At 42.7% G+C, this 27,018-nt stretch overlaps 1 protein-coding gene across 1 annotated transcript in view; it reads left to right on the top strand.

Annotated features, from left to right (window-relative positions):
* Positions 1-4,927: 4,927 nt before the first annotated feature.
* LOC308323549 (ras-related protein Rab-26-like) overlaps positions 4,928-27,018 on the top strand; it is a gene marked incomplete at both ends in the record, with an annotated part of 49,370 nt that continues 27,279 nt past the window's right edge. Inside the window, 2 exons of the mRNA XM_080775280.1 lie at positions 4,928-5,104; positions 9,182-9,292. Coding sequence (XP_080631406.1) covers positions 4,928-5,104; positions 9,182-9,292 — 288 coding nt within the window. The remainder of the gene's footprint in view (positions 5,105-9,181; positions 9,293-27,018) is intronic.

Consider the following 27,018-nt stretch of genomic DNA (forward strand, 5'->3'; position numbering starts at 1 on the left):
GAAAACGAGTGTTTTAGCGGAAATTTGCGAATGGCAAAACGTCTTGTTTATGTTGAGGATCTATATCGAGTCCATCATTTAAAACAAATGACAAGCTTTCTAATACAAGTTACCCTATTTTTCACAGGTGGCGTTTGCAAGTGAAATGGACGAGTTTAGTTGGTAAGGTGGAACATTAATGTATAAGTCATTCTAAAATACTTTTAAGTAGCAAATGTCATTTGACTTATATCCATATATTTCCATATCATATCCAATGATATTCCCAAATATGCATTACAGTCTGTCCTCTGGCACATTCAACAATTAAAATCTCTGTTTTATGCAAGTCATCCTCTCCCCCCCCTCTTCCCTTAGGACTGAAGATGTCTCAGAGAGCCAGACCGTTCCATGCAGTGCCAGTCTATCGGTGGTCACTCTTGCCAAAGGCTGACAGGCTGGGGTGCAGGCTGGCAGAATGCCCCCAACCCCCCCCCCCCGCCCTGCCCCTCCTCACACCACTTGGCCTGTGGGCAGCTGAAGAGATAGCGGGCCCAACGCGCTGACAGTTGCTGGGCCTTTGGTCATGTGGCTGGCCATGGGCTTCTGCGCACCATGCTCAGGGCACCTGACCCTGGGTAAACTGACAAATGCCTGGCCCTATAGGGCCCGCCAAAAGCATGGTGTGTGTGACCCAGGTTTAGTTTAGTTGTGACCTTTGAGCAGTGGGCGCACATGCCGCACGTCCAAACATAACCACACACTCTGTCTGCCTTATGTCACCATCACTTGCACCAAGTTGAACAGTTTAAGCACTTGACTTGACCTAAGTTAGCGAGTTCCAACCTGCGGGCTTGGGCCCACCGGTGGGCCATGAGATTATAGCAAGTGGGCCCCCAAATAATTGCAAAACACTCAAGACTTATTGATAACTTTAGTATAAAATGAGTAAATAAAATATTCTATAATACCCTGAACAATTCGTTTTCATTGTGATAGGGATAAATAGGAACTTACATACTGCATTGATCCATTGATCCAACTAGAACACAATTGATTGATCATTACAATATAGATGCTCTGAAAATGCACACGGTCCAATATTATGACCACTTAACACGGCAGCTGAAAGGCTGGTCAGAAATGCTTTCAACATTTTCAAGTGGGCCCTGGTCCATAAACGGTTTGGGAATCACTGACCTAAGTGCTTTGCTCTCATACGCCCTCATGTCGATGTGTGCTTGCAATATTGTCATGGAAATGGCATGGACTTGGACACTTATGCTCAAGGCGGGGCTCACGGAACACTGCGTGTTGTAATTCATTCCTAATTAACATGTTGAAATCATGCAATTTGAATCGTTCTTTGTCCTCGTTGAATCACCAAGTTTCCTTAACATACAACGCATACAACACCACCATAACTTCCTGAATGTTCATTCAACTCACTGAACTCGGAGTGCAGTCTGTGCAGCAGTAGTGGACCCGTGAGGTTTTACAGTGTAAAGGAGTCTTCAAAGTTTTTGTTGACACATCTTTTCTATTAATATGTTGAATTCAATTCACTAAAACCCTCAATATTAGTAAACCTGATAATTGGCTCTGTGCTTGGTCTATTACCTGCAGACCAGATTTCAGCAGCACAAATAGCCAATCTACAAGCTCACAACGTGTCTAGTAGATTGGCTATTTTCTGCAAACCCCTAGGGTTTAGTGGTCAATTTATTTATTCATGTATTATTAGTTCTTAGCACACAGAGATTTGGCAGAAACTCTGAGGGCCCCTAGTAGTGGTCCCGGAACCCCTGTTGAAGACCCATATGGCATAAAATATTTCAGGAGAGCTTGCATTAATCTGTTGAATTTCAGCAAATGAAGAACATTATACAGAAGATTGGAATTCTCTCGATGTATGTAGTGGTCATGCAGTGGTGTCACAGGGCAACAATCTATACAAGCTCACAATGTGATGTGCTGTGAGTGAGCTTGTAGATCTTTATTCTCTAGAAAGACATGTCCATTAATTTCACTACATGGTATCTATCTATGATATGAATTGTAAGCTTACCCTGCAGTAAACTTCAGTCATTTTCAAGTTACTGTAGTCACTTCAGTTCAAGACTGGAGTAGATTGTGATTAAATCCTATGTATTGAATCGAGAATCATTTTGAATAGAAAATCGTTTTAAATCTGGAAATGAAATGCGTTTGAATTTGTTTTTTTAAAATCGATTTTGAATCGAATCGTGACCCCAAGAATCGGAATCGAATCGTGGGACACCGAAAGATTCACAGCCCTAATGGACACGATGGATAAGTGGTTGAAACACATTATTGCTGTTTAATGTGGTTGGGCAGAATCCGGTATCTCTAATTCTTATTATTTTTTTTGGTAAATTAATGCCCAATAATATTCATTGTACAAGATTGTCATGCTAAATTAGTTTACATTTTTGGATCTACAAGCTTGTTTTTTTCACAATTTTATTTCCAAGAAAAATAAACCGTTTTTGACATAAAGTATATGTACTGTACATTACAAGGTTTCCACCAGACAGCACCATCATATATGTAACTGCATTATGGTCTTATATGCTGGGCAACACTCTCACTACTACGCATATTAAATTCATCTTGACAAGGCTGTTAATTTCTCTGAAACCAGGGGTGGATTCCGGGGCTCTCCCCTACCCTTGTCCCCTATTCCCTCCAAAATGCCCAGCTGTTGCCACGGGAGACAGCTGCGTCGGGAGCGAGACCAATCTCAGCTGTCGAGGAGGGGAGTTGTTGGCGGGGTGTTTGACAGAGTTTAGGGTCTGCAGTCCCTCGGGCCAATGTTGTCTGAAAATGCTGACGGACAGCAGTTTTAAGGGTGAAGACCGGAGGAGTCTTTCAGCTGTCTTTATGTTTACAACCAAACCCGCTAACTTGACCACTGAACAGGGGTCATCACTGAGGCCAACAGAGAGGGGCGTACCCTCGCGTTTCTATAACGCCTGATGTGGCACCACTGCATACATTTGTTGCATTTGTTTTAATTTACTTCTTTTTTATTTATTTTATATTTTTTATTTCTAATTTAGGGTTAGAAAAAAAAGAAAGGGGAGAACGGGGAAATGGATTTTTGTTTAATGTTAGATTGCCTACCTCAAGAATATAATAATTCATATTATATGAAAAACCTACTAGCTCGTAGCGCGCCACTCGGTGGCGTTTCAGCAACTTATTATACTGCAGACGGAGTAAATTGTCAATCTACTGTATTAAGTCTGCCCTGAAGGACCCAGAACAGGTTATTTCAGTCTAGACCCTGCTATCCTTCATGCCACACTTAAGGGTCTCAGCAGAGGTCGTACCAACATCTGGATTTGGTATTCTGTTGTGGGTATAAGAAGCCCTGTTCCACTACAATGTTTGAGCATATTCTAATGAGCCCATGGCACAAGCACAGGAATGCAGTTATCATAACATGTTTTGCATAGGCCTAGTTAGTGGATTCAACCCCCCCACGCACACGCACCACCCCCCCACACGCACACGCACGAACACACGCACACAAAAGACTGAAAGCATTAGGGCCAGGGTGTGACTACACATTTTTCATGACTGAATTTAAAATCATCTCCATTTGCTGTTCCCCTGTAACTCAGACTTTCTATCTAATGTCGCCCTCTTGTGGAGATCTACGTACATCACACCACCCGCTGGTCCACCTGTGACTTTGAGAAATGTGGAACATGTCTCTTGCATGCAGGTTCACATGAACCAGTTGAAGTGAACAACCCTTAAAACCACAGCATGCCTATATATTCTGGAGTGAACATCCGCAAAAATAGCAGATCTATTCTACAGTGAGCTTCTAGATCAGCTATTTCTGGCAGAAGTAGACAGTAGGCCCAAGACAGTAGACTGTAGACTCCTCACTCCTGCGTCCTGCCTCCTATAGTCTATCATGAATTCTTTCTGCTTTGGCAATGTAAACGTATGTTTTCTCATGCCAATAAAGCCCTTTGAATTGAATTGAATTGAATTCATGCTTGAAAAGTAGCCAAACGCATTTGGCACCATGAGGAATGAACAGCGACACAAACGCGCCTGCACGTTAGTTTGTGCGTGGTATAGGTCTTTGTGATGTAGCCTATCATTTGATTCAGTGTGTAGCCTACACTACACATGTAGCCTATACAGTAAGTATAACCAAATGCCCCAACTTTACTCAACTGAATAATAGAGTAAATTTAGAGTCTGTTTTTATTAATCAGCAGCAGTTGGTAATTGGTATACTGTTCGTCTCAACTGCCCGATGCTATATTATTGCTCATATAAACTCAGTATATATTTCCCCCTGGGGAAGCGTGGAATCCGTCTCGTCAAAGTGGTAGAGATTGTAGCACATTCATTTACGGATTGCGGCTTTACGGTTTTTTTGAGCCACCTCGCACCGCCAGTTCACATGCACTCACTCGACTCAATGGTTTTCCATAGCTGCGCTCTGTGCGCTCCGCGCGCGTTTGCAAATGTGGAGATGGTTGAAAAGCCAGTTGCAGCTGATTCCTGGCACTAACTGATGATAGTTGAGGCTTCGGCTGTGGTCCTGAAGGCAGCAACGTGTCAACAGAGAGACGAAAGCGAGACATTCAACCGATCGAGTAGCCTAAAAGGAGGCGACGGCGCATTTTTCTTCTTCTTTTTTCTTCTTCACATTTTGGCGATTTGATCACATCCACGTGTATTATGAGAAAACGAGTTTGATCAAATTCAGTGCATGTGAAAAGGTAGACTACTACAACAATTAGAGTTATACCCTCTGCTCAACTTCTGGACCCCGTAGACTTAAATTCAGCTGTTGTTGTTTTTTAAACTGTGAGTGAGTTTTTTTTAATTTGTTTTTATTAGGCTACTATTGCAAAATCCATCTCTGACCAGCGTTCATAATCGTGTATAAGAAATGTCTCGTAAGAAGACTGTCAAAGGCAAGCATGCCAACAGCAGCCCCACAGCAGCAGGTAAATCTAACGGTGGAGTGAAGAGCGCGTCAGGAAGCCTCGTCCAAGCCAACGGTGTGGTGCACCCCAGCAGACCTTCCCTGAGCAACAGCAGCGAGTTCTATGACATCGCTTTCAAGGCAAGTAATATAGTGATTGGAAACTAAACCCTTTTTAATTGGCAAGCCATTAAACCACTTAAATCCTACTGTGTTCTTGGTAAACGGGACATGATTGCCATGGTGTGCTCTTTATAAGCTCTACACAAAATCTCTTAAGACAGGATGGGATATCCCCTTTTGGGGTACAGCATAAGAAACATATCGGCCTCAGTCCTAAATAAAAGCTCACTATTATTATTATTTTTTAAATATTTTTCTTTTTTTTAAAGATATTTTTTCTGCTTTTATTGATATATTATTATTATGGTGCAGAAGGAGAGGCAAAACCCTGAAAAAAAGAAAATCCATTGGTTGGATTAGCTAGGACGGCTCCACACATCCTACGGTCTAAATGGGTTAATCATTTAGCTGGGGAGCCTCTGTATACCAGTGCTGTATCCATTGATTACCTCCTGGTTTCACTGAGCTGGCCCGGAGGTTTTATCCCCCCCCTGTCATTATATCATGCTCTGTAGAGCAGTGGTTTTCAACATGTGGGTCGGGACCCCCAGCGACATGGCTGTCAGTTCCCTCCTGATGTCACGTCGCAGTCCAAACGTCCTCAAATTGGACTGAATTGCTGCAAGTTTGCATAACGTCTTCAGACTAGGACTTAAGTCTAAGATATACATAGGTCTGTTGTCTCCTCCGAGGAGGAAGATACGATCTCCCACCATGCAACAGTACATCCTAGACTTCGGACACGGGCTTACCCCCTTGGGCTCAACCTTCTTCCAGGAGAAGTTCTCTGGACTGAACTTCCGCAAACCATTGAACTTCAATATGTACAGCTCTCCATTGTAGGCGAAGGCTGAATGACCACATCTCCCTCCTTCTGAAAAGAGCTGTCCAGAAGGTGTGTTCAGCCACTGGTAGGTCTCTGTGTCAAACACTCTGATGTTGGTGTCCTGGTGGCCTATGCCTCCAAATACAAACATCTTTGTCCCGATGACGGTGGCAGAGTGATGTGTTGAAACAGGTGTAGTTCCTCTGGTGTTGATCAAAGCCCAGACCATGGTGGTGGTGTCCAACTTGTAGGTGTCATTAGTGCATCTTTTCTGGGTCCATCCTCCATGGATGTACATGACCTTTCCAAAGAGACAGGCTGAGTGGTGCCTCCTCCCCTCTGGTACAGTCCCAGAAACCTGTGGTTTGAACCATCTGCGGGTGTCGACATCAAATGCATAAAGATGGTTGTAGTACTCCCGTTTGTTGATCTTGCAAGTATAACTCCCTCCCCAGATGTAGACAATACATTCTATTAGCACAGCCGTGAAGCCCTTACAACTGGAGGGAACCTCACAGTGACGTTCTCTTCCGGCTGTCACTGGGGGAGGTGTCTCTGAGGTCAACTTACTCCAGTTGACCCTGGGGGACACTGGGGGAGGGATCACTGGGGGAGGTGTCTCTGGGGTCAACTTCCTCCACATCAAAGACAGTGTATTGAAGACGTGCACATCAATATTCTCCTCGCCGCCACAACAGTCACCTCCAAAGGAGTACACATATTGTCTCACTCTCACAGCAGTTTGAGTGGTTGTCTCTAGACCTCTCAGACGCAACTCCCAGCGCAACATCAGTTGCTATGATAAAGTCAATCATATACTATTAATCAAGTGCTGCTGTGTAAAAGCATGGAATATATGTCTTTGCTTATATTGGTTGAGAGGCACAAACATCACGCAGAGTTTGGCCAATCCGTGAAGCCGGTGGTTTGGGTTGACCAATCAAGGAAGCTGATCTAAAGGAAAGTAAGCCCTGCAGCCCAGCTCTGATTTTGGGGTGTCTCCTTGACATGAAAACGTTTGAGAACCACTGATTTTCAGAAAACCGTTCAAATCGGCCTCAGGTCTTAATTAAAAGTGTGAATGCAGAACAAGTGCACATCATGAACACAGAGGGCTAGTGCTATATATGGCCTAGGATTCACATGCAGTGGTGGAAAAAGTACTCGCATAGTATAGTATACTTGTAACCTCTCTCACTTTCTGGTCTTATATGTAAATTATATAAAATCAAATCACACCCGTGTGAAGTGAGGGGCGCTCTTATCATCATACATCGCCTCATTCCGACCAATCACAATTTCACATCTCCCATCATCTCATTCCGGCCAATCAGATTCAGAATTTGTGTCCTCACCTTCTTCTTCAATGTTTGTGTTCACGCAATGTGTTTACACAAACCCTCAGAGCTGGACATAGAACAATAGCTGATCTACAAGCTCACATGCACCTCCTATTTTGGGGGGTCCTCAGTTCAGAATGCGATTATTTTGGGGGGTCCTCAGTTCAGAATGTGATTATTTTGGGGGGTCCTCAGTTCAGAATGTGATTATTTTGGGGAGTCCCCAGTTCAGAATGTGATTATTATTGAATGCACTTATTGCTTGACAAAAATAATGTGGTGAATTAAAATTAGATTTGACATTAAAGGCAAGCAAGCACAAATTCAAAACTAAATCAAAATAACAAAAGTGCTAGGTTAGAGTTAGAGTCTCTCTCTCTCTCTCTCTCTCTCTCTCTCTAATCAAGCCGTCAATTTCAACTCAAATTTCAATGTCCAGAGAGGAGCTTACAAGCGCCATAGATCAGACCAGAGAATACACAGCCTTATCAGCCAATGTCTTTCATTATTCCCAAAAGAGAAGTACAAACAGACTTGATTTGTAGGACAGTACACCGGACGTCGCTGATGGATGAGGATTGTGTTTGGGCGAGAGGGTGATCTGTACAGTGTTTATTTTATTCCGCTTTTACGCGGTCCGTATATCATCCCCACACCGGCCAGCCAGCCAGCGGCAGCGCAAGGCAGGCTGGGTGATTAACAAGGACAGACATGGCACTTCCTCTCTACATCCTCCTCCCTGCCAGTGAAGAGAGAGAGAGGGGTGGGCGGGGGGGGGGGCTAAGAAAGTAGAAGAGACAAGAAGCTTGAAGGAAATTGGAGGGAGCAAGCGAGGAAGGAAGTGGCCTCAGATGTTCAACATCTGTCTGCGCCGGTGCCACCTGCTTTATCTCTCTCCGGCAGAAAACCTACAAGCTCACAAAACACGTCAAACTCAGACTTTATTATCCCCCTGGTCGTGTTTCTGTCTCAGCTAACCTTGTAATAACAGTAATCATATCATATCAGGTCTTTAACCACATGAACCATAGTATCCCTATTCTAGGCATGTCATAATAGACAAACATACACTAGGCGAATACTCTGCTTGCAACAACCGATCTTGTAGACCGGGCTATTTTGGTAAAGAGATTTGGTGTAGAGGGAAAAGGAAGGGGACAAACAGGGTAAATTCTTCTATTCTGGGGGGGAACATTTGTCAGAAATTGCAGATCTACAAGCTCACATATCTGCTATTTCTGGCCAAGATATTTGGTTTAGAGTGAAAAAAAGAGTTAACCAAGTACAGCTGCAACTCAGGTCCATTTTACAAAGTATTGAATGTTTAAGTGGTTAAATACATTTAGTTCGTGTGATGCACGTGGCTCTACAGCATGCACTTATACATCCATGTCTACAAATGCACGCGCGCACATGCACACACACACACACACACACACGTGATGTCATGATAACGAGATAGTGATATCAAAGCATTAAGTAAATGACCAGATGTTTGATGAAGTCTTATTAACTTAGGCTTCACTTGCAATCGTTTGTTATGTCTGTGTTGTTTTTATTTTTCCACTTTGATTTGACACCTATAACTTCATCACTGTACACAGTGAATCCCCACTGTTTATTGTGTTAAAGTGGACACAAATAATGGAACTGTAAGGGAGTTGAATGAACACAGATGTTACTGTCTAGATAACGACACAAAAGTAGATTAATTGAATCAACCGAGGTCTTATTTGGCCTGTACTATAATGCTGTAACATAAGCATTCCACTCTCAATCGTTTTCATTCTAGTTTTGGAATGAGACTTTTAGGCTAATTTGTTTAAAATGAAATGAAAGATCGTATAACTTGACCGTACTGTAAGCTACTATATGCTCAGCTGGCTGTTGTACCCAACTGAATCCTTTTGTTTGGCCTTTGTGGTCCAGGTGATGCTGGTTGGAGACTCTGGCGTGGGCAAGACATGTCTCCTAGTGCGCTTCAAAGACGGAGCCTTCCTGGCGGGGAGCTTCATCTCCACTGTGGGCATTGACTTCAGGGTGAGTTTAAACCCACTAAATGTGCACGCGCGACTTATGTAATCGTCTCTGTGGCAATATTGTTCAATACAAATTAGACCTATACCTATCAATGCTAAATGGGCCTGCTGGTGCAATACCCAAACTCTGGGGCACTGCCTAGTCTGCTGTTTTGTCATAATGACGTATTATTTAATTGCACTGTGGCGTTGCACTGTACGACATAACACCCACAGGTTTCCCATTCTCCACTGCAGAATGTTTGAGCTTTATCTCGCATTTGAATACAAGTAAAACTCATTCACTGTGGCTGGATGGTAACCGCAAGGTCGCTCCCCCAGAGTTAGTGTCGAAGTGTCCTTGAGCAAGACACTGAACCCCTAATTGCTCCTGATGTGCTGGTTGGTGCCTTGCATGGTTTCCGCAGACATCGGTGTATGAATGTGTGTGTGTGTGTGTGTGTGTGTTTGAATGGGTGAATGTAATGCACAATCTATGTAAAGCGCCTTGGATAAAGGCGCTATATAAATGCACCATTTACCATTCCATGGAGATGAAGGCTGGTGTGAGGTCTGCCCTCTGTTTTAAAGGGAAATGCTCCTATCAGTATGGCTTTGATCAAGGTTAACAATGCTGTGACCGAGTCGTATTCCCTGGAGGTCGAACGTAGGAGGCATTATAGCATGCTGCTTAACTGAGCAAGTGGGGGGTGAAGGTCAGTGCAGACACACAGTGACTATTGGCTGGGGGGTGGATTGAAAAAAGAGTTGGCAGAATATTTGATCGCTGCATGGTTCTCAATATTTATCCATGGGGTCCCCAGATAAATGATTGACATGGCATAGTAGCGCTCCAACACAAACACTCTGACATGAAGCTTCAACTGACACAAATCAATGTTTGTCCAAAACACACAATAACTCCTCTCCCACCGACGTCATGTGTTCATTTATCTTCAGCCATACAGACTCCATTTGATGCTGGAGCCTCTAAACGTCCTTCATTTTATTTCCTTCTCTTGTAACCCGGCGGGGATGCGCTTTTGTTTCAAAACAAAATAACGTTGACAGTACATGTGACTCTGCTACTACCAGACCGGGAGAGAGAGGGAGGGGCAACTACAGCTGTGTCTGAGCAGGTTGCAAGTTGCATTGCAGGAGGAACTCGTGGGAAAAAAATAAAAAGGGGGCTTGCTGCCTTGCTCATTGTGTTGCCCTCAGCAACGTGTTGCCCTACGCATAGTGCGTGTATACCTAACAACGTGTTGCCCTACGCATAGTGCGTAGTGTGTTTATACCTAACAACGTGTTGCCCTACGCATAGTGCGTAGTGCGTGTATACCTAACAACGTGTTGCCCTACGCATAGTGCGTAGTGCGTGTATACCTAACAACGTGTTGCCCTACGCATAGTGCGTAGTGTGTTTATACCTAACAACGTGTTGCCCTACGCATAGTGCGTGTATACCTAACAACGTGTTGCCCTACGCATAGTGCGTAGTGTGTGTATACCTAACAACGTGTTGCCCTACGCATAGTGCGTAGTGTGTGTATACCTAACAACGTGTTGCCCTACGCATAGTGCGTAGTGTGTGTATACCTAACAACGTGTTGCCCTACGCATAGTGCGTAGTGCGTGTATACCTAACAACGTGTTGCCCTACGCATAGTGCGTAGTGCGTGTATACCTAACAACGTGTTGCCCTACGCATAGTGCGTAGTGTGTGTATACCTAACAACGTGTTGCCCTACGCATAGTGCGTAGTGCGTGTATACCTAACAACGGGGCTGTTTATGGCCGATATGGCCAATTCCGATTATGCTACCGATTAATCGTGCATCCCTAGTTTCCATGGTAACTAATTTGGCATTGCTTTCATGAAACCAAATCAAGCCTCAACATATCCAGGTAAACTAGCGAAATTAATCTGGCAAGATTAACCCGTTTTCATGAAACCGGTTAATCACTGATCCAGGATATATTAAAACAGGATAAATCCTGGTTTAATCCCTAATCCAAGTTTCCCGAAACAGGCCCCTGGTGAAGGTTTTCCCAAGTTCCGACTTGAATGAATAACAAACCACTAGCATTCTGACTCTCTACACACAACTTTAATGAAGCAAACATTTAGCTTTGTTCAGTGCACGTGCAATCTGTAGTACAGCCAATGTCAGTTGTCAGTTGGAGTTGCCATGGTAATAGGCGACTAGGGGTCTGCTTAAAACATATCGCCGGGCAGAAACCTTGTATCTCCATATTTCAACCTTGTATGTATTTTCTCATCATACTACACTAACTACAGTGTCCCACAAATGTTGCAAAAATACAGTTCTACAAGCTCCAAATGTGTCGCAATGTCTGCAAGGTTTATAATGTAACCAATAAAAAACGAGAGCTTGTGACTAAATAATAAATGGATCCATTGAAACATACTACTACCCCCCCCACCCTCCCCCCTCTCAGTAACGTTTTTGGACATACAAGGTTTCCACTCGACAGAGACGATATCCTGTGATTGGCTAAGGACTAAGGAGTGGACGATCAATGCCTTTGTTGCCTGATTGCCTGGCTCGTGAAGCACTCGACTCATACCAGATGGAGCCCTGAGTGATCTCCTGTCTCCATCAGAAGGCCTTAAGCAGAAATTGAATGGCAGAGGGTGGGCGACGGGGCGTAAATCTCTCTCTATGCTGCCATTGCCATTTTTTTGTTCAAACAGCGGTGCAAGGGAAACAGGACTGTGATGATTTCTTTACTCTGGTAGCTCAACACTTGATGCTTTGTCACGATGACGTCAAATGTTTAAGCTTCCTCCTACGGGTGCAACCTGCACATTAGCAGCGCCTCCACACACAGTCGAGCGGCTTCAAGTCCCATCCACTGCCATTATAAGTCCCATCCACTGCCATTATAAGTCCCATCCACTGCCATTATAAGTCCCATCCACTGCCATTATAAGTCCCATCCACTGCCATTATAAGTCCCATCCACTGCCATTATAAGTCCCATCCACTGCCATTATAAGGGGAAAAACGGAAACGCTTTGCCAGCTTTGCCCACGCTACAAGTTGCTCTACAGCACACTCTCGTATACACGCATGCACGCGTGCATTAACATCCACACCACCACAACGTCCTAATAGCTATAGGGTAATACGGTACGGAGCTGCACTACGGTAATTCATATGTTAATTTATGTCACTAGAAAAGTGACACAAACGTTTGCCACCTTGAAAGTACTACAAAAGGGGGTTAATCAAACAGAAACTACAACATTTGGCCAACCTGGTGGGAAGGAAAGTACAGGATAGGGAAAACATTTGGCCAACCTGGCGGGAAGGAAACAAGATATTCAACAGTTGGTACTTTGAAGAGATGTGAAGAGATGAAATCTGAAACCTGAAACTAGAGAAGAGAATAAGAAACTAGACTAAAGACCTTGGTACGGGAGGCCGGTAGCAGAGCACAATGGACGGGGGTCGCACGAGGGACCGCTGGGTACGACCCGGTTCCTGCACAACCCAGTTCCTGCACGACCCGCCTGCCCATTATGCCTGATTATCCCAGATCCAACCCATACCCCGGGGAGAACTACACTATAACTGACGTAGATCCAGCGTCGTCCAGCTCGTAGATTCAATGTTGTCAACGTCGGGCCCCAAATTCAACATGCTCGTAGATTACACGTCGCGTCGGGCCAATTAAAAACAGATTCAACACACACACGGCAAACACATGCACGCACACACAGACACAGACAACCCCCCCCCCCCACACACACACACACACACACACACCCCCACACACACCCTTAGGCCCATCACAATTACTACATAATAAGTATTTGTGATAATCGCAATACTTTTGGGATAATAGTCATAATCGCTCCCATGTTAGAAAGTAGTGGCAGATCTAGGAGCTCAAAACAGTTTTGATCTCATAGATCTGCTACTTTCACAATTCATGTATTTGTTTTTGCAATTTCAATAATTTATTAATACTTGTGACAGGCCTAATGTACCTCAATCCATGGGGATTCCAGACAACATAGCGCGCCCACTATCGTTGACCGGGCGGGGAGACCCCCCAGGTATCTCGACCCTATCCCCGGCCTTCGGAGGTCACTCCCCTGGCGTTCCCAAGGAGCATTCCAGACATCATGGACAGCCGGCATAATTTTCCTTAATAAATAATGCCTATAAATAAATAAATAAACAAAAAAACAAGTGTTAGAAATGACTACACCTGTACGTGCCCATCGGCCTACTTGAGAACGATGCAACTAGGGAACCTAATAATACCCGTTGTCAACTTGTCATAGCACCCGTTTTAACGGGTCCCTTTTGTGCCCTTACTGTATATGGAGGTCTCTACTGTATCTGTCTGTCTGTGCCTGAAGAGTGCAAACTGACTGGAAAAAGTGGACTGGTTAAGTAATCAATTGGCAAGTGTGGGGTTGCCATGGCAATCAATTGGCTGAGGCAGAGGCTGGAAATTGCACAGGTGAGGCCGGGGACTGATTGGGCCCACTGGCAGAGCCTGACCAGGTGTGCTATGACAAGTTGAAAATAGCGGATCTACAAGCTCACAACAGCTCGCAGTGCAAGGTATTACCACTGCAATGCTGTAGCTAAAGAAAAAAATACAATCTTTCTAACAGCAATGATGAATACTATTTAAAGGAATTCATAAGCAGTGTTGGAATAAATACTCTCATTTCTGACTTGAAGGACAACTTTAGTTGTTTTCAACCAAGGTTCATGTTTTAGGCTGTGATTAGAGAAAGTAAAAGATGCGCCACACTAGTGTGAAAATGCAGCAACCAGCATAGTTATATGGCAACCAGCTGCTTAAAGCCCCGGAAGTGACTTCTGGGCTAGCGTTTTTGAGGGGCACTAGCCAGCTTTGAGGGTTTGTGTAAACCCAGGTTGACCAGATTGTGATACCAGTAGATCACAATGCTGTGCAGGTAGACCACATGGCATGGTCCTACAAATATATTTAATTTCAATTAATTTAAATTTTGCATGTGCCACTTGAATTAAGGTGACTTGATTGACTGACATACAGAACACCAACATAGCTATATCTACAAAATTGGCTGTTGCAGAGCTTCTATATTGACAAAATGTTCACCTATTATTGCAGAATGTTTCTCCTTGATTGTCTCAAAATGCCCCATCTCTCTGACAACTCTAACCACCCAGAGTAATTTAGCTCTCTTTTTATGGATTGTTTTTCTGGGCATCATTTGAAAGACATGTAGAATAGGAGAACTCTTCTTAATTAGTGAAAGTCAAGGTACGCTGTTGTCTCTTCATGGAGTAGAATGTCACAGGGGGGGGGGGGCACAGAATTAACTCCGAACTAGAAGAGCAAATGTTTCCCAAACTGTGGGCTACGTTAGGATATTGCAAGTGGGCCCCCAAATAGGATTAATTAATTAGGAGATTAAGATTTGTTGTGGTTATATAACATTCATTCATTAAAAACTGCAAGCACACGCGTCATGACAGAGAATAAATTAAGCATAACTATCAGCTTCAGGGGAAGTCTGCTTATTACTAAGCAGCCTTGATTGTGAAAATGGGTCATATTGATTGTCAGAAAAATATAAAACAGTACTGGCTTGATTTCTGGTATTCATGAAGCCTATTTTCTGTGAATAATTGCCTTTTTTTCATTGTTTAATTTCAGAGCTTGGCACCGGATATATCATAGTTTAAACAAAAATAATTGAAGTAAAACATACCGGCAATTAAAATAGATATATTTCTCTCTTGTTACATTTGCATATACCATCAGTGTGTGCAGTATATATTTGCATAAATAGTGTTATTAATACCCTGCATAATTAGTCTTAGTAATACCCTGATTTAATCATTTATTTTTTAATGTTAAATCTACTCACAGTTGAGATAATAAGGAGCTGGCTGCTGCATATACTCAACAGGACCTGTATCACTATTTTGTAGTACTTAAGGTACTTTCAGACGGGCATCGATTAACGCAAACGTTGTCGCCTGGATCAACGACAGTTTGCTCCAGGTCTGCTCAAGAGGGGCGCGACAACGCAAGCGTAAAAAAAAGCTCAACAGAATCCAGGTCTAGTTAGTCGCGGCGTGTGCATGTGCGTGACAATTTCACAGGACGGCGCCCACATAAATACGTGAAAAACGATCTTGTCACATGCATGGCCTAATATACAGTACATTATTACACAGATCTTACAGTGTAGGATTATGCACCAGAATCTCTACAATAACCCGGCACTCTTTACTGAAGCCATACCAATCCATTACCCCTACTGTGACACCTTCAGAGCCCATCCAGATGTCTTGAATTACGCAGTCCATCAACACTTCAACACATTTCAAGCACACCATCAGCATGCCTTACTGCATCTTCCACTTTCACTGACCATTTGAAAACTTCCACAGCTTAATTGCTCCCATCCATCATAGTTTGAGATTGATAAATGCTCCTGTCATTTAGCTTTTAAGCCTATTATTTCGCATTTTAACATCCATCCATCCATCCATCTTCAACCGCTTCTCTGTAGTCAGGTCGCGGAGGCAACAGCTCCACCAGAGTGCTCCAGACTTCCCTCTCCAGAGCAACATTAGTGACTTCCTCCTGGGGACGTTCCAAGGCCAGTGAGTCGATGCGTTTCCTCCAACTGCGCCTTGGTCTGCCCCGGGGTCTCCTCCCAGTGGGACGTGCGTCGAGGACCTCCCTAGAGAGACGCCCGAGAGGCATCCTAACCAGATGCCCGCCCCGAACCACCTAAGCTGGCTCCTTTCCAGGCGAAGGAGCAGCCACCCGTCGAAGAAAACTAATTTCGGCCGCTTGTATTCGCGACCTTATTCTTTTGGTCATGACCCACACTTCATGACTATAGGTGAGAGTAGGAACGAAGATTGCGGTAAACAGAGAGCTTTCTGGCTCAACTCTCTTTTCGTCACAACAGTGTGGTACAGCGACTGCAATACCGCCCCTGCCGCTCCGCTGCCATCGACAATTTAAGGGGAATTCAGGTCAAATGTCCACTAAATCTTGTCCCCACACATCTCAAGATTTGCCATTGACAATTTGCTCGTTTACATATGCGTACATTTTCCCTTCAATGTCAATGGTGTTTAATGTTGATGTTTAATTTACGTCATATTTAGCGGAATTGTGACCTAATTTCTCCGTTTGCCATTGTCAATGGAAAATCTTGAGACGTGTGGGGACAAGATTTAGCCGACATTTGACCTGAATTCCCCTTTCATTGTCAATGTGTGAGTACAAAAGCTGTATAAAGGAGGGGCAACAATCACACCCATGTGAAGTGAGGGGCGCTCTTATCATCATACATCATCCATTCATTGTCAATGGGAAATTTGTGTAGGACAAAAATAGACTATTTGCTTGTCCAGAGGGAACGTTGGAGGAGATAGCGCCCCTCAAGTGTCATGTTCTTCCAGAAATAAGGATAATACTGCTCCCATGCAACACTGCCATTCTACCACTGGTTGTGGTTTGGTTTGTAGACAGTGGAATGACAAGACAATGCGTCACCATGTCAACGACAAACTGATGCCTTCGGTTACAAGAGAATTAGCCTATGCCTATTTTTGGAACAATCGATAAAGATGCACACAGACTCTGTGTGGGTATGTGTGTGTGTGTGTGTGTGTGTGTGTACACGTGCGTGACAATACTTGTGAGGGCCAAATGTCCCCACAATCAATTAATCCATCCATCCATCTTCAACCGCTGATCCGTAGTCGGGTCGCAGTGGCAACAGCTCTACCAGAGAGCTCCAGACTTCCCTCTCTACGGGGATCCCGAGGCGTTCCTGCCAGATTTTTGGAGATATAATTCTCATATAATCTCATCCTTGGTCTGCCCGAGACTGTGTGGAATTGTTCTTCCAGGTTCCAATTATAATAAATAAATAAGAATATCTGTACCACACACCTCAAGGTAATCCTTGGGGTCATCTGTACTCTGTCATCATTCAAATGGTGAGGATACAGTATACCTATAGCTCCTATAGCTGTCCCCATTATTCTCCCCGGGCCCTGAGTGACAGGCTTCCAGTTTTCATTCCAGTCACCCACGAGAGAGGATAAATAATTAAATAATAATGAGCGAGGATAAGAAGAAGAAGCCAGATATGAAAAGATCTGTTGCATGATTTGCATCGGTATGGTAATCAGGTGGCTTGTCTGTTTCCGTTTAATACCCGAGGAGAGATGTCAAGCACTCTCATAAATCTTTCATAATCTCTCAAAAAATGATCGTTTTATATTTATCCTGATCCTAAATGGCAAATGGTGCATTTATATAGTGCCTTTATCCAAGGCGCTTTACATAGATTACATTCACACACACATTGACACACCGATCACAGAGGAAACCATTAGGGTTTATACATCTGGGGGAGCCCGGGTTTGAACTGGGAACCTTGCGCTTCCCAGCCGGCCACTCTACCCCTGAACCAACGCCACCCCGATCCTGATTCTAATGTCTTCAGTCCATTTTGTCTGTTTCTTTGTGAATTATGGCCATGCCTTTGTACACGGCCGTGCCATTGGTTGTCAATTGCTTCTAATGAGCTTTGTTTGATGGCGAGTTTGGCAACTCAATGCGGACCCTATAACCCAGAAGATCCTAAACAGCGGCTGACAGTAGTCCCGCACGCACAATTGAAGAGTATCGTCCCATCGATAAAGTCCATGCTATGAGCCTTTCCTCAATCCGCAGCCTCAAAACATACAGATGGGAAAAACACGCATTAAAAAAAGAATAATAATACGTATGTAGGAGGCATGGGTAATCGTCTCAGAGTCACAGAGTCAGTATGTGGATGCCAGAGGTACAGTAACTGACAAGTGTCAAAATATATGAGGGCTAGAATGCATTGGCATGGCAGTGGCTTTGTGCACGTTTAGTGCGCGCGTGCGTGCGTGCCTGCGTGCATGCGTGTACACACATGCCCATTTAGTTTATGTGTCCGTTTGTGTTTAAGGGATATCTCAGATTGATATGCATAATGATTTACTACTGACTTCAGTAACACTTCTAGCTCCAGCCTGCCTGGAAACAATGAGCGGTAGGCTACTCAATTCATATTGACATGTTTGCTGCACTATTGAAGTTGTGCTCATGACCCGAGCACAGATTGCTCCCCTGAAGTAATGTAAATACTGTACAATCACATCTTGTATACCAGTGGTTCTCAACCTGTGGTAGGCCCCCTCTGGTGGTACGCAGAGGAATAGAAAAATTGACAATGTAATAATATCATATAATAGTTCCCATTGCAGCTACATTGTGTGTCATGCTGATTGTGACAGAGGACCCAACAAACGGCATCCTCATGACAGACAAAAAATAAAATAAAAGTCAGATCGGTGGTGCGCCGTTGGTGTGAGGACTGGATAAGAGGCTCGAACTATATGGTATTATAAATGTGAAATGAGGACTATGTATAAAACATATAAAACATGTATATGCTATAGCAGGGGTCTGCAACCTTTTTGAAGCAAAGTGCCATGTTTTTAGTTTCTAGATAGTCAGTGTGTCACTTTAATGACACCACAACATGTTTTGATTGTCCACGAATATAACCTTTTCACTTTTTAAATATGCTTTCACATTGTTATAATGATCATTAGACTCCTATCTCCCCCCCAGTCAGATTTCAGAGAATGATGTGCAGGATGTAATTTACATACAAATATGAGTGAATTCATTTATTTGACTACATTTTTTGAATTGTTTATTTACCGGTAATTGGCACCAATGCCAAAGGTTGCCTATACCCTGTGCTATAGCACAGATACTATAGCAGCACACGAGTTCGCTCACCTACACTTGATGTGCCCGTCTACGCTGTAAGGGCACAGACTACAGAGGCCTTGGCCCGTCTTTACTTTCTCAGGTTTCACACCTCAATGAAGGTGAGTTGCTGAGGCGAGTACTAATAGCTGAGGTGCCATTTTGACTCACAGCGGGGCAGCTTCAGAGTTCAGACTGCAGAGAAGTTGGCTCAGCAGGGATGGCTGCAGACCGGAGGAGGTGGCGTTGGCATTGCTAATTTCTCCTTCTTGGCCCTGCTGCTGTCAAGCCTCCAAGGATGGCTCTCGGTTGTGTCCGTCCCCTTTAATCAAACCCTCATACTGTCTACTTAAAAATAGCTGATCTACAAGCTCGCAACTTGTTGCAAGCGTTTATAGCTGGAGAGGAATTCGTCCAAAATCAACAAGATTGTGCACTTGGTGACAAGTTTTAGGTGGCGAGCCAAAACTTGTTCGCGATGGTTTTTGAAAACCTTATGCCCATACCTAACACCATGTCTAAAACAGAAAGTAGCTCATAAAATGTTTACGGTGGATTTTTATGAAACAAAAGCTTTGCAGATTGAAAGAGGATAAGTCAAGCTTGGCATACAGCTGCAATGTTGGCGAGTTTAACGTTGTCTAACTTAATACAAGCAGATCGCAGATTGGATGAATGGAGAGTCAATGGAGGGTATTGCAACACAAGATTCATCCCAGGCTATTATTTAAAAAATCTAGACTTGCAAATTGCGGCTAACCTTCAACATCAGCCACAACACACATACTAGGGCTGCGAATCTTTAGGTGTCCCACGATTCGATTCGATTCCGATTCTTGGGGTGACGATTCGATTCAAAAACGATCTTTTCGATTTTTCCGATTCTCGATTCAAAAAAGATTTTTTTCGATTCTAAAGCAGTTTATTTTATTAAAAACAATTAAATAGATTTTTAGCATGATCTACTCCAGTCTTCTGGCATGAAAGCAGAGTACATTTAGTAAAAAGCTTGTATAATTGTAAAGGTTTTATCAACTGAATGATTTAAACACACAAAGTTTAAATCCAAGAGTAAGAGAACATGTCTCATTTATTTAGCTTGCACAAATTTGAACCAGTACAAAAGTTACAAAATCTCTTCTCACTCAATACCAGAATAATACATTAGTATTAAAACAGGTGTAAAATAAATACAATTGGCAGGCTTAGCTTAGCTGGTAGTAAATGCACTATGCAGAAACCCAGGCCATAATGCATTGCATGCACAGGTACATTTGTGAAAGAAAAGAAAAATTAAAAAAAAAAAAAAAAAAACTTTTTTTTTTTTTTTTTTTAATCGATTTTTGGAAAATGAGAATCGATTCTGAATCGGACAGCATTAGAATCGCGATTCTAACTCGAATCGATTTTTTTTGACAGGCCTAACACATACTGTGGATCCACACCAGTCTTCAAATGAACATTTGGAATTTATGGCCGTTATGTCAGAGCCAAAAACCTCTCACTTTAAAGAACATGACAACCTCACACATAAATTAAGTCATGAACCAGAACCATACGTTCAGTCATGAACCAATATAGTGCAGCTGTCACAACTCACAACCTTCCAGTGCCACAAACAGTCACATGTTTCATTGTCACGCAGTTAATATTTCCTAAAATGACAGCAATAGTACAACAGCTTGAATCACATTAGTAGGCTAGTAGGCTACAAGCAGCAGCAGCAGCAAAGACAATAAATAAACAAGCAGCAGCAGCAGCAGCAGCAGCAGCAAAGAAAATAAATAAACAAATATGGTACGCACCTTGAGACATCTTCTACTTGACTTCAGTTTTGTAAGTTGTGATGGCCATGCAGGGTCAAACTTTGGAACCCATGGATGGAGAGATAGGGCCCCCTCTCTCTAGTTCCTCACCATCCTCCCCAGCCTCATTCATTCTCCTGCCTGCCATCTTCCCACTCTTACAGATGATTGTTGGTAACATGATATTTAGCATTGCAGGGAAGGTATTTAGCATTGCACATAGCATTGGTGTGTAGCACAGTGGCCTGCATGGACTTCTGTAGGGAAGGTATTTAGCATTGCACATAGCATTCTGGTGTAGCACAGTGGCAAGGGACTTCTGTAGGGAAGGGATTTAGCATTGCACATAGCATTGTTGTGTAGCACAGTGGCCAGGGACTTCTGTAGGGAAGGCTTCAATGTCCAGAATTCACAGCTGTATCCACAAGTTTCCCATGATGAGCCCTTGCATGAATCACGGCCATCACTGTTGTCAGTCATTCAATGCATCTGAGTGATCTGTGACAGTTCAAAATAATGACCAACCTACAGAAATCAGAAAGGGTCACATTGGTCTGCTTCCCTACATCTCCCTCTAGGCCTCCACACAGCTGATTCAAATTAATGATCAATGGCTCTTGTCTTCTTCTTCTTCATGGGGTTTTATGGTGGTTGGCATCCAAATAGTTGCATTACCGCCCCCTTCTGTTACTCTTGCTTACTTACAGTCTATCCCATAACCCAGTTTCTTTAATAAACCTGATCACCGTGCCTCTCCCCGTATTATCCTCTGCTGCACCAATTAACTTATTAAAAGTGATTTCTTCAACTCCCAAACCTCTCAGCTCTTCCACCATACTCTCTCTTTCTCTCTGATACTGTCTACAGTCCATAATGGCATGCTCCACCGACTCCTCCTCCAGCTCTTGTCTTGACACTGTCTTCTTCTTCTTATTGGGTTTATTGGCGGTTGGAAAACATTACCGCCACCTACTGTATTCTTGGAGTTACTATACTCTTACTCCTATTTACAAAAATAAATAAAAAGTCCACCCAAAGTGACTGTGATCCCCTTCCATAACTTCTGTCCTTAAACAAAACTAGATAAAAACACTATTCCAAATAATCCCATCCCCATCAAGCATTGTCCATTCTGTTAATCCTACTCCGGGCCCGGCTGGCTGGTGTTGTGAAAAGTGTTGCCAGAGAAACAAGCGGCCAGGTCTGTGAAAACAAGTCCAAAAGAAGCAACTATAGACTAGTTTTACTACTTTACATGAAATATTTTGAATATTTTAGAAAAATGTTAACATAAATGTTGTATGGCAAAAATATTTTCAGATGGAGGTCAATTACAGTGGGAACCATGACTGGTTTAAACAACATTAAGAAACAAAGCCTAAATTATACTTAAAGGACTAACTTTTCAACCGTTTTAGGGTTTAGGTTTTCCATTTGCTGCTTTCTTTCGTTTTAGAGATTTTAGCTATTTTTGACAGGGGGCGGGGGCATTCGAACATGGGGCTAAATATGTTTTTTTTTGTTTTTACAAAATATTATAGCAATTTCTTTTTTATTAGTTACTATAGTCCTACTAGACGCCATAACATTACACCTGGCCACAAAAGATCACGGGATCTATTGAATGTGTAAAATCCCATCTGTGCAACGTAGCTAGAATCCGTCCAATACTTTCACTTCCCGATGCCGAAACCCTGGTCCAACCCTGTAATGCCCTCTTCTCTGGTTTAATATAAATAATGGTCTTAGACTATAGTCCAAAATGCGAAGCTAGAGTACTCCCCAGAAAAAGGAAATTTGACCACATCACACCAACACTCCTAGCACTACACTGACTGCCCATACAGGCCAGAGCCGACTTCAAGATGTCCAGTTTAGAAAAAATATGCATCCCTCCAAGACGTTCTCAGGATGCCGGAAAACTTACAGACACAACACATAATAAAATAATGGTTGGGGGAACAATCCCTGGACATTTTTAAATCAAGGCTAAAAACACACCCGCCGAGTTTTATTTTTGATGATTTATAGCTAACACGTTTTACTATGTTTTACTATGTTTTCTTATTGCTATGTTTTGTGTCTTTGATATGTTTTTGATGTATCGCTGCTGTAAAGTGCACAGAGACCCCTTGGGGTGATTTTGTACCATACATAAATAGATATGTTGTATAGGAGGCTTTAAACTCTCAACTGTCAGTAAGAAGTCGGCGATGATGATGTACGATGATAAGAGCGCCCCTCACTTCACACGGGTGCGAATTTTTGTTTTTGTTGTCTATAGTACAAATATATGTGCATGAATGCATTTTGGTTATAGGCGATTAGGCGCTGCAGTATAAATGCACCATGTACCATTTTATGTAAATGCCTCCTGCAGCCTACACCGTGTCTACTCTGAGGCTGACCTTCCCTGGTCAATACCATGAGCTGCCTGCTATGTGTTCCACCTCCAGGGAGGAAGACTCATTCACAGCATTATGAAACAAATAACACATATGCCTGGGTAGTAGTGTGGGTACAAAGGCTACAACAATAGTGCCGTATTAACCTTGATCAAAGCCAAAGTATGATAGGAGGATTTCCCTTTGCAACAACAGAGGGCAAACCAAAGACCAGCCTTCAGCTCCACTGCATGCTATGGGAATTGGTTTTCCTTTTTACTGTACAAAGCCATGTATCCTTATATAATAGAGACCTTTTACAGAATGCTTGGAATGCTTATTTATCTACAATGTTAGAAGAAACAATGGTTGCTGTGCAATAATTATTGCTATGCATTGATGTAAAGAGAGAGAGAGAGCTAGAGCTAGAGAGAGGGAAACAATGTTTTGTCTAATACACCACTGCTCAGAAAATAAGACATTAATAATAATAATAATAAACTTTATTTGTATAGCACCTTTCATACATAAATGCAACTCAAAGTGCTTCATAGGGCAGAGCATAAAAATAGCAATAAAACACAGGCAAGCAGTTAGAAAGATAAAACAATGGTAAAGAGCATATCAAATAAAAGCATAAAAATCGGCCGAAAAATGGAGGAAAAATATTCGTACAAACTTTCTGTGCAAGGCCTCTACACAGCATACACGTGTATTTCTGTTTAAGTGATACCACAGCCCCTGAGGTTATCACTGTCCAGGTATCCTTCATTGTCTACTCTATAGGGTGAATAATTATAACTGACTGCACTAAACTGCATGAACCTGTAGCCATTTACATGTTAATTCTGTTGAATAATTCAAATATCTGTGGTTTGATCAGGTAAGCGAGGCAGAAGCCATCTAGAGAGAGAGAATAAGCTTGCAACAAGAATTGGTGTGGAGAACTACAGTATATGGCAGAGAACGTCTCATTAACTGAACTACAAATAGGAATAAGCAGCTGTCTGTTCTGGTCTGAATAACCAGGGTTAGAGACTGTCCAGTTAGTGTAGGGAAAACACTCACATACACGCACGCACATATGCATGCCACACACAATATATATATATATATATATATATATATATACATATAATGAGTAGGTGGGTGTATCGCATTACACCAGGAACTGATAGGGAAGCTATTATAATAGAGCCCACAATTAAATGTACAAACGGTGCTATGTTGCAAAACCTGCCTTTGAGCAAGCACCATTTGCAGGGTTTTGTCATCATTGTCATCTGCAAGTCAATTCACTATGCACGGCTATAAGAAACATTTTTCACTTTTCTTTCTCTTCAAGACAAATGATGAAGGGATGTTAAACGAGGCACATATAAGGCTAGATGAGACTGATGACAGTGATGAGACTGCACCTTGTTGTTTAATATTGTCACAGCTGCATCCAGTAGTGTTGCTGTGACTGTGAGCCCAGGTGGAATTATAAGAATCATTGCACCAGAAGTATTTTGTGGTTTTTTTGTCTCTTCATATACAAAATATTTGGGAGAGGCGCTTAATTCTGCGTGGCTGGAGATAAATCACAACCTGAGATAATACTGGTGCGTTTCTGTCCCGTACTGGGTGACACTCATTGTCAATGAAAAGCACACACTATGAGCGTGAGGAGGACACAAACCATGAAGTAGTACAGTGATGCCGGCATTCGACAGGCGTGATGCCGGCTAATGAGCCAGGAGAACACACAACATGTATCTCTCTGTCTCTTGGAGCCAAAACTAATACGTTATTACTTTTCAGGAAGTCGAAAAAAGAACACTGATTCAATGTAGTTTAACTCGCTTCTTTTTCCACTTTGTTGGTTTATTAGTTAAGTAAAGTTATATTTAAAGCTGAGCACCCACTGCCTCAACCAAGGACAGTTCCCAGAGGAAGTGCACCTGCTTTTCTTTCTTTACCTGGATTCAATGTAGTTATTATTGTAGTCCCATGTTGTTAATACTTTTCATTGGTTCGATACAGTTGAATCATCTTTCTTTAGCATCTATTGTTAACTATGTCCCCATTGTGTCCTATTCACTAAAAGTATGAAAAGAAAACCCTGGTAAATCTTCGCCCATCAGTCAGTCAGTCAGTCAGTCAGCCTGCCTGCCTGCCTGCCCGTCTGTCTCTTTCTTATTGTGGAGCAAGAGATGAAAAGCTGACAAGCCGCAGCGCCAGCATGCGAGCGAACGATAAGACTCCATCAGAAAACAGAACAGTGACAGCGACTACAAGCAAAGATTAATCTGTCCTCGCTGAAAACGTCCACTACCCTTTGATGCCTGTTCTTTGCCCATCATTGTCATTGACAGCCCTTGACAATAATGTACGGCAGTGGTTCGCAACCTTTTCAGGCCATTGACTCTCTTCCACAGCTTGTAGCTATATTTATTGCAGCTATTTTCACCGATTTTGTCTCTTTCTTATATTATTTGAGAACATGGCCAATGTTTGGCCAGTTTTTATAGCATAGTTAGATTACTTTTGATGCAGTAATGGTCTTTTTTCTTTCCTTTTTAAAATGTAATACATATTTTAAAATGAAATTGTCACTTCACTGTCGTCTATGGAGAACCACTGCTGTAGGCAACAAAGAGCACACACCGTAGCTGACTGACTGACTCTCGTTTTACCATTATTTGCTCTCCTGCATGCCTGCCTGCCTGCCTCTCTGAGTGGAAGCAATTAAAATGCCAAGCATAAACACTCCAGTGAGCAACAGTCATGTTTTTTAGTCTTTTGCTTTTTCTGACAGTGAAAGGAATTGGATTAAGATGAGGTAGAAGCTTTATGACTATCTCGAGGCCACATTGCCAGCTTTTCATTATTATGAAAAGCTGTTGTTTGTTGTTTTAGGCCAAATATGGAAGAAAAATAAAATACAAATTAAGGCGCAGAACTTGAAGTAATTAAATTATTAGTTTATAGGCGTAAAGTTTCCCACAAAATGGCAATTAACAAAAGTAGGAGACATCACTTCGCAGAAGATATCAAATCTCCAAATGCTATCAAATACGTCCAAATTAAATATGTGGGAATGGAATTGAGTTAGTCTGTGCAGTTACTGTGCAGTTACTGTACATAAAGTGATGGTGTCAGTTTAATTATAATTGAGTGTATTAAAAGTAATTTTCTCTCTCTCTCTCTCTCTCTCTCTCTCTCTCTCTCATATTGTTGCTGTCGGGTAGAAACCGTTTTTTTGCAAATGAATGCCCTACTTCATCATAGAAGAGTGTTGCATATACAAGTAGTGGAAACAGCCGATAGCATTGTGACGGTTGTGAGCTTGTTTGCATTGGCATTTGGCATGCCATATTGTTTTATAGTCTGTAGCAGCCCATATGGTCCTTGAGGAACTTGAAGTCACAGACCCTCTCCACTGTCTGTGACGCCATCGATATTGATGCGGGCATCCTCTCTCCTCTGCCACCGATCAACAATCCAATCAACATCGGTCGTTTTGATGTTGAGTGCCGTGTTGTTGTCACTGCAACGTCGTGTAATCAGACCTCCTCCTTGTAAGAGTCTACAAATGGTTGAAATGGAACCGAACTGGTTTGATTTGCCTTAGCCCTTATCATCACATGACAGTCTTTTGCCATGTTTGATTTGCCTTACCCCTTATCATCACATGACAGTCTTTTGCCATGTTTTACTATGCCGATGTAGATCAGATTCAGCAA

This window comes from Protomyctophum bolini, assembly GCF_963924005.1.
Source record: "Protomyctophum bolini genome assembly, chromosome: 11".
NCBI classification, from domain to species: domain Eukaryota; kingdom Metazoa; phylum Chordata; class Actinopteri; order Myctophiformes; family Myctophidae; genus Protomyctophum; species Protomyctophum bolini.